The sequence below is a fragment of the Lissotriton helveticus genome, chromosome 9, assembly GCF_964261635.1.
Source record: "Lissotriton helveticus chromosome 9, aLisHel1.1, whole genome shotgun sequence".
NCBI lineage: Eukaryota > Metazoa > Chordata > Amphibia > Caudata > Salamandridae > Lissotriton > Lissotriton helveticus.
The window spans coordinates 400415324-400436136 of record NC_136070.1 but is presented as its reverse complement, the minus strand read 5'-3'; the positions used below and the strand labels follow the sequence as shown (position 1 = coordinate 400436136).

At 43.2% G+C, this 20813-nt stretch overlaps 1 protein-coding gene across 1 annotated transcript in view; it reads right to left on the bottom strand.

The window, feature by feature from the left end:
* Positions 1 to 9793: 9793 nt before the first annotated feature.
* Positions 9794 to 20813, bottom strand: part of LOC144781364 (extracellular tyrosine-protein kinase PKDCC-like) — a 36034-nt gene continuing 25014 nt past the window's right edge. The window contains exons 4-7 of the mRNA XM_078660154.1: positions 18943 to 19022; positions 18746 to 18850; positions 15601 to 15777; positions 9794 to 10942 (exon numbers count right to left, since the gene is read on the bottom strand). Of these exons, the coding sequence (XP_078516280.1) occupies positions 10839 to 10942; positions 15601 to 15777; positions 18746 to 18850; positions 18943 to 19022 (466 nt within the window). The 3' untranslated portion in view covers positions 9794 to 10838. The remainder of the gene's footprint in view (positions 10943 to 15600; positions 15778 to 18745; positions 18851 to 18942; positions 19023 to 20813) is intronic.

Below are 20813 nucleotides of genomic sequence, written 5' to 3'. Positions count from 1 at the left end.
TCCTTTTAATATCGTACAGTGTGGCATGACCTGGCATCAAGGACTTGCATGCAGACTGGAAGGCATGGGTTAAAACCTTATATTTTTTTCTTGATTTGTTGATATTAGGGCTGCTTAAAAAGGTTGCTTTGGGTAGCAATAAAGTCTTAATAGTACAGATAACCCCGAGCACTGTGTTATGTTTTAAATGCTAACTTTGAGTTTCTCCTAGCCATGTGCTCTTAAGATGTAATTCCTATCAGTAAAGCTGATGTAGTACTTGTATAACTTGAAACCCTCATTGTCATATTTAACATCCTGTACACTGATTTACATACTTGTGGTATTTATTATTATCAATCTATAAAGTGTGCCTGTGATGTAAAGCACTCTGACACCCTACATTGGGATGAGTAGCACTATGATTTAAAAAAAAAAAAGAAATGAGTAAGTGCTATTTACATTTTTATACATATAAACAGGGGTGGTTCTTGCATGAGGACGTAGGGGTTGGAGCACCATCAGTCTCAGAAGATGGAAAAAGATGATAGAAAGACTGGACTGAGGGTGCGAATGCAGGGTTTATACTGTGCAGTCTATACACATGCAGCGCAAATGAGGTGGACGACTTCAATACCGCCCAAATCCTGCATGCCCAGTGTGCATCTTTGAGGCAGTGGTGAGGGCAAGCAGATGCTGCATAAAGCAGCAGTTTTTCCAGGGTTTCGGTTGAATACTTGGCTACCCTGGATCTATGATGTAGCTCAGAACATTCTTCTAGGACTACTCCTCCTCATCTGACTGACCAGCCTATGAAAATAGGAGGTGGGATTTAAAGTACTGCTTCCCTCAGCCAGTGCTGGGTTTGTATTTCCCTCCTTCCTTCACCAATTGCAGCCAGGCCCAAGAGACACCTCGGGGAGAAACACCAAGCTGAAAACAATGCCTTGTCTGTCAAGCTGCCTTAGAGGCCTGGCACTTGTCATCACTCTTCTACGGCTGCCAAATGTAAAGTCTGCTCCGATAAACGTAATGGCTCTCCACTTTCAAAGTTCACCAGCTGCCACTGCTTGTAAATACCTGTAGAGTTCAATACATCTTAAATTCTTTCAGTGCTTGAACACTGCATATACAGGGATTGAGCAACGTCAGAAGTTTCCCTCAAAGTGTAGTTCCTCTAAAGTACTCGTGAAGTGATAAACGGTGTGATTTATTTCCCCTTTATTGTACTGGTGTCTAGGTGTTAGGTTCAGATAGCTCCCAACTAGAATTATACTCATGCAAAAGAATGGTTGAAGGCTCTTTAAATGTAACCTTTATTTGTGGGTCCACTGGAATCTAAAATAAGAAAGCCCCCACAATGCCTGTTCTTTGCTATTCCGACCAGAAAGACGACAATGTGCAGGCACTGCTGAATTATGTCTCAGTGTTGGCAAATTATACTGGGACAAATTCAGCATGGTGCAAGACGGAACCTGGATCAGGCTCAGTGGCAGCTACTAGATCCAGGATCCAACTCGATCCCTCTACATTCCACTCTGCTTCTGAACATGTAGAAATTCAGTTCCATCAGGGTCAGATTTAACACACACTTTTGTGGAGAAGATTTTCCTGTATAAACACAGAAGAACCAAACTACAATCTCATTTGAGAATTCTGCTGGCAAAACTAATGACATCAGCCAGGGAGGGGTTTATGGTTGAAAGGGATATGGCGTCAACCATATCTATGGTTTGGTGGGCCCCGGTCCATATAACCCCTACTCGTCATTTATTAAACCATTGGATCCTTTCTCTCTGGATTACAGTTGCCTTGTTCCAATTCAACCTCAAATCGCCCAAGGTTCTTCATTGGTGGCTACAGCCAGTCACCTTGTCCAGGGATTCCCTTTCCTTGGGAAACATCCTTTACAATGCAACTTTTACCACGCAGTGCCTTTACGACGCAACTTTTACAACGCAAACCATTACAACGCATTGCGCTGGGGGGGCGCTCTAGGATAGGGAATAGGTTTAATTTACTATCCAACACCTTCCCTACTATCCACGGGGACTGGAGTTGGAATAGTAAATTAAACTATTCACTATCCAGCGCCCCAAAGCACTATGCGTTGTAAAGGCATGCGTTGTAAAAACAGCGTTGTAAAGGCATGCGTGGTAAAAGCATGCGTTGTAATGTCATACATCCCCTTTCCTTCACTGCTCTCTAAAAGTGATTATGGCTGTTGTCATTTGCTCTGATCCCAGTCAATCAATCAGTCATGATTCAGACAATCAAGTGGTCAGAAGCCATGTGAATCACCAATGGGGGTAGGATCCTCCTCTCTAGATAACTTGACTTAAGTGATTTGCTTATGGGTGGACAATCATTTTCACAAATTATATGTAGTCTATTTTCCTGGGAAGAAGAATATTCTTGCCGTCCATCTTGGTCGCTTATTTCCTTTCTCAACTTTGATAGTACTGTCTCCGTGGGTTTCCAGCAGATAGTTGTGAGTTTCATGTCCCGATGGTTGGATCTGTTCGCCTCCACGGAGGACAGCCAATGATTTCACACTGAATGCATTCTCAGTAATCTGGCCCAGGGGTTTCTAAATGCTTGTCCTCTAATTCCCATGATTGTAACATTCTGCAGAAGATTTTGATGGATCAAGTTAACGTTTTTCTAGTCATTCCTTGTTGGGCCAGAGGGAATTGGTTTCTCCTCCTCCTCCAGCTATCAGTATCCCCCTCATTGGTTGCTTCTTCTGAGTCTGTACCCCTCCATGTCCCCATCCCTCAGCAAATCAACCTTAGCCTACCTACAGTTGGGGTCCTGGAGCTGGAAATATTAAATCTTCAGACCCCGGGATTTTAGATGAGGTTGCTTACTCAATTCAACAGTCCCAACCTCAAGCTACGCTAGACATTGGATGTCTTTTACAACTTGGTGTTTAGCAAGGTCATAGTCCCTTCCTTAAATGATCCTATGAGGATTTTGATTTGGGGGGGATGGGTGTGTGTTGGAGATAACAGTCTCTACACTGTGTGGTGAGCAATCAGCGCTCCAGACGTTCAGGATGTTTAAGATTTTAAGGAGTTTTTTTTAAGAGGCCTGTTGTTTATTCCCCTATGCTTTCCCGGAATTTTCCATTATTTCTAGAAACCTTCAGGATCCTATCTTTGAGCACTTAGAATGAGTAGAAATTTCTTTCTTATAAGGTGTTATTTTTAGTGGCTTTATTTTCTGCAGAATTGGGGGGCGGGGGGCACTGCTGTGTGCTGATACTTTTCTACATTTTCTTCCCGATAACTTTGAGACTGAATCCTTCCTTTGTACCCAAAGGACTGTCTGACTTTAATTGTTCTCATATCTTGGTGTTTCCAGTCTATTTTCCATTCCTATTCCCTCCAGAAGAGAAAAGACTCCATACACTTGACCTACATAGAGCGTTATTGACTTATGAGGCAAGACCAGCCAGATTAATAGAAACGCTTCCTGAGGCACAGCCGGGAAAGCAAGGAGTTTCACGCGTATTTTTACGAATTGACTGCTAATTTTTAAAAGTGCTCATTTTAAACTGTTTTATATTGTGAGTTGTACTGTGTCATTCCTTTTAACTTACACTCGCCCCACGCGGTGCTTCTCTCTTCTGCACTGCCACCGCGAACCCAGGCGCCATACGTAGACCAGTCGGGGGTGACGGTCTAGTTGTTGGGAGATCCCGCCCCCTGGAGTAGAAGCTATTTTAACCGCGACGAGCCCTCGCGCGCTAGCCAGATTAATAGAAACGCTTCCTGAGGCACAGCCGGGAAAGCAAGGAGTTTTGCGCGTATTTTTAAGAATTGACTGCTAATTTTTTTAAGTGCTCATTTTAAACTGTTTTATATTGTGAGTTGAACTGTGTCATTCCTTTTAACTTACACTCGCCCCACGCGGTGCTTCTCTCTTCTGCACTGTCACCGCGAACCCAGGCGCCATACGTAGACCAGTCGGGGGTGAGGGTCTAGTTGTTGGGAGATCCCCGCCCTCTTCCTCCCCCCTATATATGGCAACTAACAGTCGTCCGCGCAGCGGGCGCGCCAAAGGCAAGCCCGTCTGCGCCCGTCATCGCCAGGTCATCGCCTCTCGCCAGGATCGCTGGCCGATTCACACTGGACGCCCTGTCCTATGAGAGAGAGGTACTTTTGTCCTTGAATAAAGGCGGGGAGAGATGCACGAATTCCTTGTCACAGATGGGTGAAGCCTGCTCGGAATGCGCTGTGTGTCAATTCAAAATCCCCATCCCTGGCCGAGTGCGATCGGAGATAAAATCAGGTACTTTGACCTCGATATCGATCCTCCAGTTAAATGTGAGATCGCTTAGTAAATACTATCTAGAAGTCCAGACTCTTATTAACGAGGATTCTCCGGATATACTTTTCATATGTGAAACATGGCTGCGAGACGATGACATGACAGGGATAGTTAACCTCACCCTCCCGGTAGGCTACTTAATGAAGGCACTAAATAGGGAGACTAGAGGCGGTGGTATCGCGGTAATCCATAAAATCCAATATCCCTGTTCCTTTATTAAGGAAGAGATAGGTGGAGGGGAATGTGCGCGTTTGAAGATTACCATCAATGCACATTTCACTCTCTCTGGACTCTATATTTACCGCCCACCAGGGCCTGCCGCTAAGTTCATCGAAGCCGTGCTAGACACAGCTAACTCACTCGTGGCGAGGTCTGCCAACTTTACAATTCTTGGAGACCTGAACCTGCATTTTGATCTTGCTCAGGACCCAACAATTCATACTTTTTTGGCAGACCTAGCGGCACTACAGTTGAACCCACTGGTGCATGGGGCTACGCATCTTGCCGGTCATACCCTCGACCCTGTCTTTTCCAATGTCCCAGAACTGTCTGCAGCTATCCCGAAACCCATGGGGTGGACTGATCACTTTTTGATAAAAGCAACCTTGGAGATCTCGGCTCCTTTTAAGGTGGAGGAAGCAAAGAGGGCCCTGAAAAGACCCTGGCACAAGCTTAATATAAAGGACTTCCATACATTCCTTGGAAGGTTCTCCCTGGGAAATATGGCAGATCTGGACATGGCGTACACCGCCTTCTGTGAATGGATTACTAAAGGCCTGGACGCCTGTATTCCTATGAAATATACAAAGGGATGTAGATCCACCACGAACCCATGGTACGATGATGCTCTAAGAGCTTTGAGGAAGGACTGCAAGAGAGCTGAACGGTCCTGGAGGAAAGACTATAAGGAGGGGGACAAAGCCATCTACTTGGCTAAGTTGAAGGTGTATCATAAAGCAATCTGTTCTGCTCGGGCCTTATTCTATGCGGAGGAAATTCAATCCAGTCCAAACCCTACTAAATGCATCTTCAAAATCTTGCAAGAATTAAAAAACCCAGAAGCACGGCATCTAAAATATCCTCAACACAGCACTGTGAGGAATTAGCCACCTTCTTTATTGAGAAAGTGCAAAAGATTTATAAGTCCTTCCCACAGCACGTACTAAGTCCTCAAATCTCTGGTGAAGTCAGGGCGGATGATCCCATCTTGGAAGTTATGCCTAAAATGTCGGATGCGGAGCTAGGTAAACTTTGCAGGACGGTGAAATCAGGTTCCCCAGCAGATCCTATGAGGCCAGCACAATTCCTAGAGTCATTGGTGCATTTCCAACAACCGCTTGGTGACATTATTAATCTATCTTTCTCTTCTGCTAAAGTACCTAGAGCCTGGAAGCAAGCTTGGATTTCTCCCATTCTTAAAAAGCCCTCTTTAGACCCTTTTATGTCAGCAAATTACAGGCCTATATCTCTCCTGCCGTGGGCCGCAAAGATCGCGGAAGCCCACGTGAGTGAAGTGCTGTCCCAATATCTGAATAACAACGATATCCTGGACCCGTCTCAAAACGGGTTCAGGCCGGGTCACAGCACCGAGTCTGCCCTACTTGCTACAGCTGAACATCTTAGGATGATCCTTGACGCCGGTCGAAGTGCAGCTCTGATTCTATTAGACCTCAGTGCTGCCTTCGACACGGTATCCCATGACATCCTTTTGTCTCGGCTGGAAGCGATAGGGATCACAGGAGCCGCCTTAGAGTGGTTTCGATCATTCCTTGAGGAGAGATCTTTTCGGGTCTCAGCCCCACCATTCATTTCTAAACCTCATTACATCGGTCAGTGGGTCCCGCAGGGCTCTGCACTTAGTCCATCACTCTTCAACCTTTACGTGCGACCCCTGGCCGACGTAGCAAAAAAGTGGGGCCTTACGCTGGTATCGTATGCAGACGATACCCAGCTGGTCATCACTTTATCTGAAGGGCCATCTGACTCGGCCACCAGGTTTAGAGATGGAATGACAGCTGTTGCCCAGTGGATGACGGATAACTATTTGCAACTAAATGCCAGTAAAACCGAGGTTCTGCTGGCAGGGAAGAACACCGCCCTATGGAACGAGCACTGGTGGCCGGCATCGCTGGGCGAAATGCCAATACCAACGACTCTTGTTAAGAACTTGGGAGCCTGGATGGACTCTTCCCTAACCTTCCAGACCCATACTAAGAGAGTGGCAGCTACTTGTGTGGGTCTGTTGAGAGGCCTTAAGCCCATCCTCAAATATTTTGAACCAACTGTGTGGCAGATCATCATGCAAGCATTGATATCTTCACGCTTGGATTATGCCAGCGTGTTGCTTCTGGGTGCTAATAAATCCGAGATCCTACGACTGCAAAGAGTTCAAAATATGGCCGCAAGAATACTGATAGGGCTTCCTCGTTGGTGCTCGGTGAGAGCGACAATGAAAAAACTTCACTGGCTACCGATTTTATCTCGGATCCAGTTCAAAGCCCTGGTGATGGCCTTCAAGATTCTTAAAACAGAGAGCCCGGCCCTACTACGCCCACTGCTGACTTGGTATGTCCCGCAGCGCGCTCTACGTTCGCTGGGGCAACACTTGGCTAAGGTGCCGCGCTTTAAACTATGCCGCATGGGCGGCCGCTCTCTCCAGGTGATGGCAGCTAAATTATGGAACTCTCTGCCGAATTCTATTCGCGGCATTGAGAATATGCTGCAATTCCGGAAGGCCATTAAAACCTTTCTATTTCCGTCAGCATAGTCTTCCTCCTTATGCTCCCTAGATGGCCTTTGCGTTTGTTTCATGATTTGGCAGCGCCGGGACGCCCCTTTGCTGGGGCAGCTGTTGCGCTTAAAAATTCTAATAACATAACATAACATTTATGAAGGTGCAATCTCTTTTTGCAATATTTGGTACTTCTGGACCAGGATTACAGTCATCTTTGGGGATGGTTGAAAAAGACAATTACTTTGGCTTATAAGAAAGAAAATGAGTTACTAACAGGTTAGGTACAAAGAAGGTCAACCCGCGGCATGTCTCCCTTCTGGGCTTTGCTCAAAAGTGTTTGATGAAGGATATGTATATAGCAGCCCTTTGGTAATTTCCAAACACCTTCATGAAACACTATCATCTACTGATGGGAGGTGGAGTCTCTGCTGTTTTTTGCGTAAAGGGTTTGGATGCTGTCCTGCATAATTCTTTACTTTCTAGATTTGCATTAAATAGACCGCTTCAGCATGATTTAAAATGCTGATGTTTTTTCTGGGTGCTTTTATTGGCTTTGGTATGATCTCATCCAATAAAGACTGGGACAAGAAAGACAGACAAAGAGATAAAGGCACGTTACTTATTGGCAATCCTTCTTAATCCAAGTTCAGCTTTTCCTTGTCACAGTTCTACGCTTGCCCGGTGTTGGGAGCCAACCACAAAATGGTTAATATATGTTTTTTTAGGAAGAGTTTTCTGCTTGATATTTCCAGGAAGTATATTCCGACCCCTTCCTTTACATGTGATTAACGTAGGCAGAGGAAGGCAGCCACCTTTTCAGTTTATTGTGGTTTTTTCTTTGGTAATTAAACCATCTCACCCAGTAAGGGCTGTGACGAGGAAGACCTGAGCTCAAAGTACAAGTAACTGGGCCATCAAGTCTGCTTTACTTGTGCTGAGGGCGAGTCTGCTCTTGCTCATCCTCCCCTAGGTCTCATCAACCAGACTTCAGCGCCCCAGGAATCTAATAATCCCCCTTCAGAGGGAAAACTGTTATGCTTCATCTGCATAAATATGAAATCCTACCCATCAGGTTTCCAGCAAGTTGTGCAATGGTCTAATTCTTACATTAAAATTCCTAGGGGCCCTGTGGGACTCCAAATATGAATTTGTTAAAATACCTTCTCATTTCGCACTTCAAAATGTGATTTTATCTGCACTTTTTGAATCAACAAGTTTATTGTATCCATTCCAGCCCCTCATTACCTATGACAAATGTCCTCTCTTCACGGATCAAGCACACACACAGGCTGCCTGGTGCCACACACACACATGTGTACTAAAGTAGAAAAATGTATGCTTGATGTCTAGCATAGGTTTTCTACTGGAAGCTTACCCTTCCAGTAAAAAACATAATGTGCTTAGGCAAATTGTTAAACTTTTCAAGCATTGGATGTGGGCTGAACAGTGCAATTTGCATGCTATGTGAGTAAAGTTAGAAGAAATTCAAAGAGTTCTCCTACTTAATGCCCACCTCAGGGGGGCATTTTTTTTTATAAAGCCTACCTACCAATTTCAGTAGATGGGACTTTGTGTTATAATCCATAGGTGGTAGCATGGAAACGCCCATATACCACCAATGGCATGCTCCCTTGGTGTAAAGTAGCACAAAGCAGCGCAAAACAGTGCAAGGCGTTATTTGCATTACATTAGGAGCTACTTTCCAGTGCAAAAAAGGTTTTGAGCCGGAAAGTAAATACATTATCAACACTTTGCGCCACTTTATATCATTTTTTTGTGACTTTTCAGCGGCACACTGTGTTGATAACTGCCCTCACTCTTACATGTCCACAAAAAAACCCACAAATGATCCATTACTTTCTGCTTCCTTTGCCTCGCCTCCTGTAAATGTTCTGTTCCCACTTACACCCCATCTGAAATCTGTAGTTCCACTAAATCCACATTCCAGTGTCTGAGGCAATATTTTTTAATTTTAGAGTAGCTTTCTAAAAGTATACCAGGTGGCGAGAGGAAGGAAAGGCGCTCCTCCCTTAACCGATTTCGGTTTTAGTTTTTCGTAAATCCTCCGAACATAAATAAAAGTGTTTGACATCTTTTTCAAGACATGTTGTTGTTCTGCATACCTGTCTGCTGCTTTAGTCCCGTACCACGTCATAGTATCTCTTCCATTTCTACGTTATATAATACAGTTAAACTATGCCTGGTCAGTTCCCGGCTCCACAATCCAGATGATGTCAGAATAAAATTCAGAGGCCTCAGGTCAGAAACAAAGCCTGCCTTAATCCCCCATACCTCCCCCCACTAGCCTTCCCCCACCGTGTATTCTTATGCCTTCACCTCTCAATCCAGAGGGAGATAGGGATCCCACTGTTTTTCTTGAGCGATAAACAATAGTTTCTCGTTCTGGGAGTGGTATTGTCATGATAAATGATGATTCCGTTAATTGGCTATGCTGCCGCCTCTCATTGTTTAGGTTAATGCATTTACTGTGCGCTGCATGAGAACGGGCCCCTAATGGAATGTAATAGGTACACATTAACTTAGAGGTAATTATTCCGAAGTTGAGCTTTATCAATGAAACAGATAAACTGGCGCATGCGCACCTAATTTAAGAAGAACCATGAATTTTTCACAATTTATTATGATTCCGAAGTTTTACTAATGTCGTGTCACTCTCAAACTGGCCTTTGTGATTTCTTTGCTTTGCAACAGGATTCGAGAAAAAATATATTTGCCGTAAACGCGTTTTTAGAAAGAAAATGTTTATTTTTTCAAAACATACATTTTTGTATTCAAATAAATTAAGCACCTACCTATCAAGATCAACTTTCACTGAAAGTACACTGAAAACCTATAAGGCTTTTGACATTTGTTTCAAGGTTCAAGCTATCATAGTTGTTTGATATTTGTTAGCCGCTGGCGGCGTTTACCCTTATTGACTTTTCTCCACTAACTGCTGTGCTAGTACAACAGGAACAGACGGCTTTCCCGAGGGCCTGGGAAACGCTGCTGACTGAAAGGGAAATCTGTATCCATATATATAGACACTGAGTAGAATCAAAGATGGCTGACAGGGGTTGTTTGCCCACTGCACATTTAGATTTGAGTCTCTTCAAAAAAAAAAATCGCAAGATTTGTAATCGGTAAAGGAAAGTTAAGAACAAAAATACAAATGCACATAGGCTATAAGCCTAATTTGCCTGCAGGTGCCACGCCTGACATTGCACCACACGCCATATTAAATGAGTATGACAGTATACCTTTGTTATGAGACATACCTTGTCTGTTTAGACTTTTTGGGTAATTTGCTGCGTGCATTATGGGACTAGTAGTTTCACTCTTATAAGTGCGGACCTATAAATCCCAGCATCCAAAGTGCATATGCTAAAACATAAACAGAGTAGCCAGAAGTCTCGCACATGATATGAGTCAGCTATAGGTAAATGGTAAATAACTTTGAAAGTAGTCCTTCGTCTATATCACACAAATGGCTTTTTCGCCACCACAAAATGTCTTCCTCGGTCCATACAATCTTTCCTTGAAGGGAAAAGGCAGAACTTTGCCTGTATCTTTTGATGTGCTGTCGTTGAGTGTTCACGAATGAAGAAAAGGCAATCCTGTGGTTTTTCTGCCGCTGTGCAACGTCTTTGCTACGAGCCAAAAAGGCTGGAATGCTTGACTCAGCCTTTGCTGGCCTCTAAATCAAACTCCTGGGCGAGAACTCTCCTTAGAGATGAAACTGCCTTCAAAGATCTTTCCAAAGGGTTCTTTTTTCGTGTCTTGTCGTCCTCTATAGCTTTTCCCTCAAATTCCCGGATCGTTTAATGTAGACCACAGAATTAACATCCGGTACCAGTTCAGTGAAAGTGCTTCGAAACGAGGCTAGGTGGCGGCCTGTAAAGGAAACACAATACAGCTTTAAAAGGTGTCCCATTCACCCCAGATTATAGGCACCAACCAAGTAGACACAATCAATTAGAAAGGTGGATTTAATAAGGCTCACTTATACCTGAGGGGCTCACTGATCTCCCTGGGATTTTAGATTATATGACTGACTCTTGCACAGCCCTCTAAGAATATCAGTGGGTGGGACTATAACACATTATCTTGATTTACTTGACAAGCAACTTTGCTCCCAAGCATGGCAATGGAAATGAAGAGATTGTCCCTGCTAAAATATCAGATATCTAAAATAACTGTGCCTCTACAGGAAGGAATATGCATAATTAAGCTCCTGTGTTCTTAAAAATATATATCCAAGCTAAACATTGACCTATATATTACAGATGGCGACCAGGAGATGTGGAATGGAAAACTGTTTTTCTATATTCCTATGCAAATACTGTACATGAGAAAGTCACTAAGCACACATTGAGCACGCATATAATACAGTGCTAATGTGCCATAGCTCTCTCTCTCCCTAGGTATTTATGCAATGCATACCACCCGGTGGAGAGGGTCGTCTCTTGGCAGCACTAGTTATCTACCAATGTGCATACTATAGCATACATCTCTAATCACACATCACATATGCACCTCCCAGCATTAATCTTTAGGTAGAACATTGCACTCACATACAGCACAGCACAGATATTTTGAACATAGCGCCTCGCCTCTTTGCTCACCCTGCGACTCTCTGGCCATAGGGGAAAGGGGATGTGTGCTTGCTACCAGGTCAGCTGAGGCTGCCTTCACCTATTTATGGGAGAATACAATGTAGGGTGGTGCACGGTTTGCGCATCACTTCCGCTCCCGCCATCGCAATAGCTGGGTCTATTTAGGGTGTGTGGGACCTGGCTCCCTTCTTTTTATTACAGCAGCATTTCAACAATGGGACAGAGTAGGGTGGCACACCCACCCGGTCCCATATAGCAGAAATGTGAACCCCAAACTCGCTTTACAACTGCGGGGGAGTTCTCCAACTCCCTTCCTAGGGCAGCACTGAGGTGGAAGACAGCCATCTGAATCCTGAAGAACAATGTTCGCACTGGCTTGGGGCAAGGGCGCACAGTGAAGACAACGTAGGGCATGGGGCTCTAGCTCCTGGTCACACTCTATGAACCCCACAGACAGCCTGGTGTCAGAGGGCAGGCCCCTGGGGTTTTATACAAGGATTAGGGGACTGGAGACCGCCCCTCAGGGATGCAGGTGAGGCATACCTGTGTGGTTCTCCTTGGGGTGAAGGTTGACTGGACCTTAGTGTCGGATGATTAAAGAATGGAGGCTCCATTATGATTAAGGCTCTCGGTTTTCAGTTTTTACAGATAAATACAGATAAATACAGACAGAAAACAAAGTGTTCCTGTCTGTATTTATTTTTAAAAGCGGAAAAATACAGAAAATTGTTCTTCTTGTGGGTGACTCTCCATGCTTTTTTTTGTGATTTTTAGGACGACAGCTGAGCAGATAGGCAGCATGGGAAGTTAAAAATTGGTTGAGATTTCCCTAAATGCAGGTGTATAGTAACATATTTTTATTATAATGCTCATATTTACCTGTAAGTGTAGTGTTTTGCTATATTTGGCTGTTTAATTTGCAAATACGCGACAAGCAGCTAAGTATGAGTGCATGTTTATCAGTTAAATAAAAGTGGAAATATACTATTTTTTTACTCCATATAATTGCAAAACACAATATAAATATGGATAAATACCAATAAGATGGGCAAAAAAGAAATATGGATAAATACAGACGGAATTGTTAAAAAACATAAATACCATAAAACCAGGAGCCCTAATTATAATTGTATGACTTCAATGATTTTAGCATGATGATATCAGATTGTAAAGGTTTCCTATCCTATGTACATACAATTGTAAATGTGTTTGTTCCTCAATTTTATTAGATGAGTGCCGTAAGGAAGCACATCTGTGATGGAAACGTGTGTATCATTTGGAAAGTTATCCCTGGAAAACTGAAAGTACTGGAATACCACACCAATAGCTGATTGGGAGCAATAGTAATGCCAATAATGTAATTTGACATAAAATAACACCTGACCCGCTTTTGGGAGCAAGACCTACGAATCTGCTCATTTAATTATGTTGATATCAATTTGTTAATCTTCAAAATGTGTTGTGTCTATCATGTTTCAACGTGACAGTAGAAACCCTCCCACTTAAAACTTCCTGATGGTGGAAGGTCTTGGAAAATCGAGGGCATATTTTGGCCCTGGGATGGGATTCGGTTTTATCCTGTAATTACTGGGATTCCAAATTTGGCCCGAAGTTCAATTTATTGTGTTGTATGAAGGTCAAAGTGGTAGACATTTTTTACTAAAAAGGTCTATAAAGAATGTGTGCTAGGCAGTTCAAGGACATTGGTCTAAATGCTCATTGCGCAAGCTATCTTTGACCTTTGCTATTTGAACTACTACCCCTTGCCATATTTCCCAGATGTCCATTGTCTTTGGGGGTGGTGAAATCTCCCAGAGTCACCCTACTCTACAGTCTTTGGGTTTGCTGGTCTTTTCCCAAACTGCAAAACTTCTCAGTTGTCTGCCTGATGCCTGGCTAGGCTCTGTCTTTTGTAACTTTGTACCTAACCACTCTGCCTGGTCCCAACCTCTTCCCTATGCCAACCGTGTTTATTCTAATCCGTAAATGGGCTCTCCATTTAAAAAGAACTATAAAATGTAATGTGACCATTCGCACCTTTGAACTGTTAAGCAACTGGTTAAAAATGATTAATTTTAAATCACATTGACTGAATTGAAAGGTCTATTAAGTGACAATAATTGTTTATGGTATGTACTCGTAGAGTTGCAACACTGGAGGACATTTCATAGAATGAACACCCTATCAGTTCTAGTGCTTAGAGGAATACCTATAAAATAAAGCACCCTCAACCTGGTAGCAACTCAGTTGTCTTTTGTGCTAACACTGAATCTTAGCACAGGGAATAAAGTGTTACAAACAATGTAAAAAATAACATTGATTAAAGCAAAGTGTATGCAATATTTTCCTAAAATCACTCTGGGGAAGAAGGAATACAAATCCCTTGGAAACGTTGCTTTTAAAGTTTATTGATGATTTACGCAAATGGTGAAATGTCCTTTAAAATTGACAATTTGCTACTGAATGACCCAGAAACAGCAATACCAAATCCCACTGTTAACCGGCCTCGTTGACAGAATTTGTATTTAAAATGCAACATTGCCATTTAACCCACTCAAATGCTGTTACGGGCGCATCCCTCTAAAATGTTGTTATCTGGGTTTGTCCATGAGTAGCGATGGGGTAATTGACAATTTCCTTGGCTTTAGAGTTCTATTTTATGACGTGTCCTTGGGGAGAGTGTCTTGTCCTTGATTGTTTGTCGTGTTAACTAATTTTTTTCTTTTGCAGCTTGATCACTATGTCATATTTATTGTAATATTCTGTAGCCTTGCTGGATGAGGTCATGATTGGTGGCGCAGTTCGGGTGCATTTAAGGCATCCTTTTCCTTTCGGATAAACATAATAGCTGTGTCACGGGGCTCTCCAAGGGGGGCTTGCAGCGAGTCACATAGAGGTTGAAAAGGTGCGGGGGTTAAGAGTGAACGTTACCATCAGGTCCTTCTGGCCAAAACCCTCTCAAGCTCTTGGGGGAGATAATGATGGGTGTAGGGAATGCACGAGGTAGGTTCCTTGCACGCTGATAGACCCACTGCAGAAGAGTTAGGGGAGGGGATGCAGGCGTGTGGGTCCCTCCCCTAAGGTTGGACCCATCTAGGTTCCTTTAGCGGGGAAGGAGGTTTCAGAGAAAGGGACACCACTGGGACCAGTCATGATGTCACTCGACAGGCCAATTTAGGAATACGCAGGAATAAGTTTAGATATGCGTAGGAACTGTAACATATTAGCGCCTCTGTTAAGGCTAGTCATCAAACAAATGTAAATAAAGTTGTACATTATGATGGTTTACAGTGTATAATTATGGAAGAGTTGTGTGTTCTTAACTGTAATTTTTTGTGTTTTTTAAATAAATATGGCCGGGGATTCACGACCACTAACACAAAGATGAATGGAGTTTGTAGAGTCTACCTATGAGGGGGCAGGGAGGATCTGTTGTTAGGGGTGGATGAAGTGCCTATTTATGGGGTAGCCTCAGCGATACCAGGCCATATGGCAAAGGCTCCCCAGCTCGGGGAAGCCGCACGTATGGCGGTCTCGCCGGACCTAGGTATTGAGGTTGGTGGCGTAAGTGCTCTGCTGCCTCCCATAAGTCAAGCCGTGATTGGATCCTTTGGGAGTAGATGGCACCAGATGTACTTGAAGTGCTTCTGGGGCCGCGCTCTGTATCGCAGCAGGTCCCGCTCATAATAGATTTTAATCTGACTGTTTTAGACCAAAGCTATGCAACTCAAAGAGCTCATAGGGGAACTAAGTCACGGAGGAAGGTTCTCATTCTGTTGAATCGTAGAATACAGTGAGGAAGGCAATCCGGGGCTAAAACTCAAGCCTACAGTTTCACAGTATCCACTTTATCCGTATCCTCCCTTCGATTCACTGAATAACCACTGAAGAAATAAATCCCTGAAATTTGCTTCAATAAAGAGAGCGTCATCTCACCTGTCCACGTTGTTGCCTCGCCGATAACGAAGCTCTGGCACTGCGGATGGGAATTGCAGATGGCGCCCGCTTCCTCAGCATTGTGAACGGAGAGTAAGCATCCGAGGTGGCTAAACGAAGGCCAGCATTTGTAATCCTGTGTCTCCTTGATTCGAAATCCCTTCAAGAGTGTGTAATCTGAAAAATATCACAACCCAGGTGTTATTACATATGACTAACAGCAGACACTCATCAGCAGTTGTAACCAGATCGCTGCCAAGGAGAATAACTTCTCCTTTAGATAGAGCACTCTGCAGATACTACATTATTAAGTTGAAATGCTGAGTCATGCTTTCCATGATTTGAACCTGCAATTTCCACGCCACACACAGCTCACTTTGCGAGGACTTAACTCCCTGCGATGTCTTCCTTGCTTACCCTATAATCTTATGATGAAGGGGAAGACGAGTATATACATATAAGCCCCCTCTAACAAAATCCACTTCCTTATTAGAATGATACATGCTGTAAGTACAAAAATGTTAACATGACAAAAGGGAGGTTCCCACAGATAATCAGAAAGCAGCAGCCATTTCCGAGATGGTAAAGTCCGATAACCTTGGATAAAAAAATCAAAGGATCCCCCACAGTTCACTTCATTCGGCAATGTTGCAGGAGAGTTGCATTCGTGATGTCACACTAATCAGGCCATATGCACTGCCGCAAGAAAAACTGCTTTTTGGCTGCACAATTTACTGTCGGGTAGCTTAAATGGTTTGTTAGATATAAACCCATGGATTTCTTTTATTATATAAGTATATTTTTCCCACCAGCTTGAGTAGGGATGTTCTGATGGTGGGTTGGCCTATATTTTGAAGGCATACATTTTGCTATTCATAAAAACAATATGTTAATCCCCAGATTCGAAAAATGGCATCTCATCTTTTGAAAGTGGTTGGTCGATCAAATTAGTACAACTTAGTTTCCCAACATTAATACTGTTCAGTGGGCTATAGTTGAATGTAAGGGAACTGAATAACGGTGTCATGAATTCCAAAACTGCACCGAGTATCTTCTAGTATTGTATACAAAACACCCATAATGGATAGAAGGGGTTACACAGACCGGGAAAACCTGATTCCAGGAATTTTTCCACCAGCTCCTTTTTACAACAAAGAGGGCTTTATGATTTGAGAAATGAAAACAGCTCAGGTTGCCTACTGCCCAGTGTGTTTTATGCTCTGAGAAATCCAATCCCAAAATTTCCCCAATGACCATTCTTCTACTGCCTCAACCCATCTTTTGATGCACGTTACTCAGGGCTGTTGAAATGCTCCTTGCAACCTACACAACCCGCAAAATATGCAGTGAAGGTTGTAGGACATGGCCACATTATGAACCCAAATCACCATAATGGAAAAGAGTGCATGTTGTGCATGGACAAAGTCATAACATGAATTTGCATGCACACATAATCTGGTGTATGTGCTCACAACCACTTCTACAGACTGTTTGGGTATTTGCAACATTGGAGTGTGGCACGCACGGACAGAGGCTCATCCCTCACTCACATGTGCTCTTTCCCCCAAGGTTCCCCTTTCACTCAGTGAGTCTCCATCTGCCACAGGAAGCGTGCAGGGCCAGGTAAAAAGCAGACTGGGTACAAAAATGTCCCCAACCTGTTTTCTAAGAACAGAACATAAATGCTCATGCATGTCATGAGCGTTGGTGTGCTGGATTTCATTTCTAACTTTAAATCAGGGAGAGAAATTATATCATTCACATTTCCCAGGAAGCACCTATTTTGACAAGATTCAGTGCAAGTAAGGTTAGTATTCCAGAACAACCAAGCACATTACTATTTTGCACATCTTTCCTGGGTATATACACAGTATGCAATTAGCAAACAAATGCTATGGTGGAAAGTGCAAGGTAGCCAAATTGTGAGCCAGCACTTGGAAAAAGAACATCAGCACTGTATCTTAGTAGATATGTCGCGGATGTATGACGGTACAATGCGTACCGTTACAACGCGTCCCTTTACGACGCAGTTTTAACAACGCAAGTCGTTACAACGACTTGCGTTGGGGGGGCGCTGATAGTGAATAGTTTAATTTACTATTCCAACACCAGTCCCCGTGGATAGTAGGGAAGGTGTTGGATAGTAAATTAAACCATCCCCTATCCTAGAGCGCCCTCCAGTGTAAGTCGTTGTAACGACTTTCGTTGTTAAAGCTGTGTCGTAACGGTACCGCGTTGTACCACTTACGTTGTAAAGGATGTTTCCCATATGTCGCTATCCTGCTCTCTCCCTTGCAAGCAACACAGCACATACATTTTGGTTACTGTACTCAGTTGCATGAGATATTAGTAAATCTGACTCATTGTGTATATAATAAAGTATAATAGTCCATAGCCGATGGCGATATCATTCGCTATCTGCAAGTCCATGAATTATAGACCTGAGCTACAAGAGATGATCAATGGAGCTCCCAGCTTGCTAATGTCCTCAGACAGTACATTAATCATTATTAAGCTCTCACCACAGAATTTCTGTGTCTCTTAGCAGTTAACAAGAGGGGATATCATTCCATATATCAATAGTACTCCTTTCATTGCCATCAGAAGGATAAAAGGCAGAGTCAGCCATGGCTAAGCATTTTTTCCCTGACCTGCAGGACCTGTAAACACAGCAGACCAGGTGGCAAGCCTCTCTGCAGCGGCTGCTCAACCCATTGAGCTAGCTCTTCGTATTGCAAGTATCTTCTAACAACACTGTTGTGGGTGACGCCGGCAGCTGCAGGAGAGTGTGAGAATCTGAAAAGTGCGGTTTTACAAAATGGAGGTGGATTACACATACCATAATTACTCCTCCACTGCAAATGAACTGAACAGAAGTGAGATCAAGGAAACCTGGGAGGAATCTGCCTGGGGCTAAGTTGGGGGGGCTGCCCCTCCCTGTTCTCATTTAATCTTAAAGTATCCACGTGGCTCCAGAAAATGACTAGTCTCAATGCATGTTCCCACTGCCTCCCGCCCTCTCGACAACGCATCTGGGGTATCAAATGGCATAAAGAATACTTAGCGGAGACACTTAATCAACACATGCAGTCAGGCAGCCCGAGTGTTAATTAAAATATATCCCAAAGCATGCTATCAACTATACCTTTCAAATAGCGAGGCCTTTTATGTAGATACAGTCCAGACTTGTACAGATGGAAAACGTTTTCAAAAGCTTCCAGGGTGTCGTTTATCCCATATCGTAAATCGCCTGAGCGGGAGGAAAGATGATATTGTTAAGTGAGCTGCTATGAAGACTTCTTTTTATACTGTAAAAAAAACATATAGAAGGTGTGCTGGTACCTGTAGCATTCATGATATCATAGAGGAGTGGCTGGAGAGCTGGCGGGGCCGAATGAGGCAGGAGGTATGTGAAAAAATATCTGCAAGAGTAAAAAAGCATTATTTATTTGCCCTTCTGTTCTAGGCTGCATCAACATATATATTTTGTATTGAACATCTATTTGGCAATTCTCTATTGTGTTGAACTCCATCAAAACCTCAATTCTGTATCGAGATCCCTCAAAATATAAAATCTATATGGACCTCTATCAACTATCCATTCTGTAATAAAGTTTCCTGCACTAAACTTTCTATTCCCTAATTAATTTCATGATTAAAACAATATATCCATTTTGTATCGATCATCATCGTATATAGAGCTTCTGTATTAATCTGCATGAAAATGTCCATTCTATGTTGAATTTCAGCAAGATATCAATTCTGAACTGAACTTTTAAACATCCATTCTGTATTAAATGTTTGCATAACAAAATGTCCATTCTCTAATTAACTTTATTATTAAAACAATATGTTAGAGGCATCATTGCGATAGCGGTTGGACCACAACTGACGGCTCGTCGGTTGCGATCTGACTGCCATCTCCTGCTGCAGTACGACCAACGGATTATGATGCGTGCAGTCAGGGGCAGCAGTCGGAGGGACTGACCGATGCTTTAAGTCGGAAACTCACCATAATCCCTTAAGGAGGGAGTTTCGGACATCAGGATTTTGATGTCGGTTTCCGACAGCAATTCGATGTCGGCCTTCCTGTCATGGAATTGCTGTCGGAAAGCAGGGCCCCCGTTCTTCCAAGACCTACACATTTGGTCCTGGGGGGCACCTGTGCTGCCCCCCTAAATACCCCTACTCTGTGTGGCAGGCACCGTGAGGTGCCTGCTACACGGTCCAGGGTTGTTTGGAAACCTCCATTGTTCTGTGGGAGTTTATGCTGCTGCCGTGTTCTGCCCACCCCACAAGCTCCCATGGGAAAATGGATGTGTGTGGTCGGATCCAAATAATAAAATCGGAACTGCCAACCTGAGGTCGGTCCCTTCCCAATCCACCACGACGTCCGCCCGACATCGTAATGAGGCCCTAAGTATTGAACTTCATCATAAAATTAGAGCTTCTGTATTCTGTTGCATCAAAATACCCATTCTAGTTTGAACTTCATCAAGATATCAATTCTGAATTGTAATTTCAAATTCTGAATTAAAGTTCATCATACCAACTTTCTTATTCTTTATTTACCTTCATCATCCAAATATAATGAGAGTACTGTATTGAACTTGATCATAAAAATATAAACGTTGTACTAAGCTGGATCAAAATGCCCATTCTGTGTTGATATTTTCAATGTCAACACCGTTAGGAACTACCACAATAAATTCCTTCAGTGTTGTACTACATCAACAAGGCCATTCTTTCTAAACTGCACCCCAATGGCTGCCAAAACCACTAGTGTATATTTTATTTTTCTACTGTTTACAGTGTCTCTTCAGATTTTTAAGCAGTTGTTTTATGAGTGGCTAAAAGGAAGATAGGTGATTTATTTGTAACACGTGTTACCAGTGCATTCCTTTAACTCCAAAACTTGGAAAACGTGTAACTTCCATTTTGCTTGGAAATTTCAGGAGATGTGTAAGTTCACTCTTTCGTCTCTTTACCTCCATATATGTTGTTTAGAAAGATGAGCCAGCAGAAATATCAAACGGTTGTAATGTTGATGCCCTGGGGATACACGCCTACTTGAAAACAAGCTCCTCGCTGTGTACGAACTTGCTCTTCAATGGCATCCACCGCTTGGAGACCGAAACTTTGATTTTAAAGTTTACCTTGCAAAATATGGCAACAGGTTTGCCGATCTCGAAGCGCTGGCCTATAAAGAACTG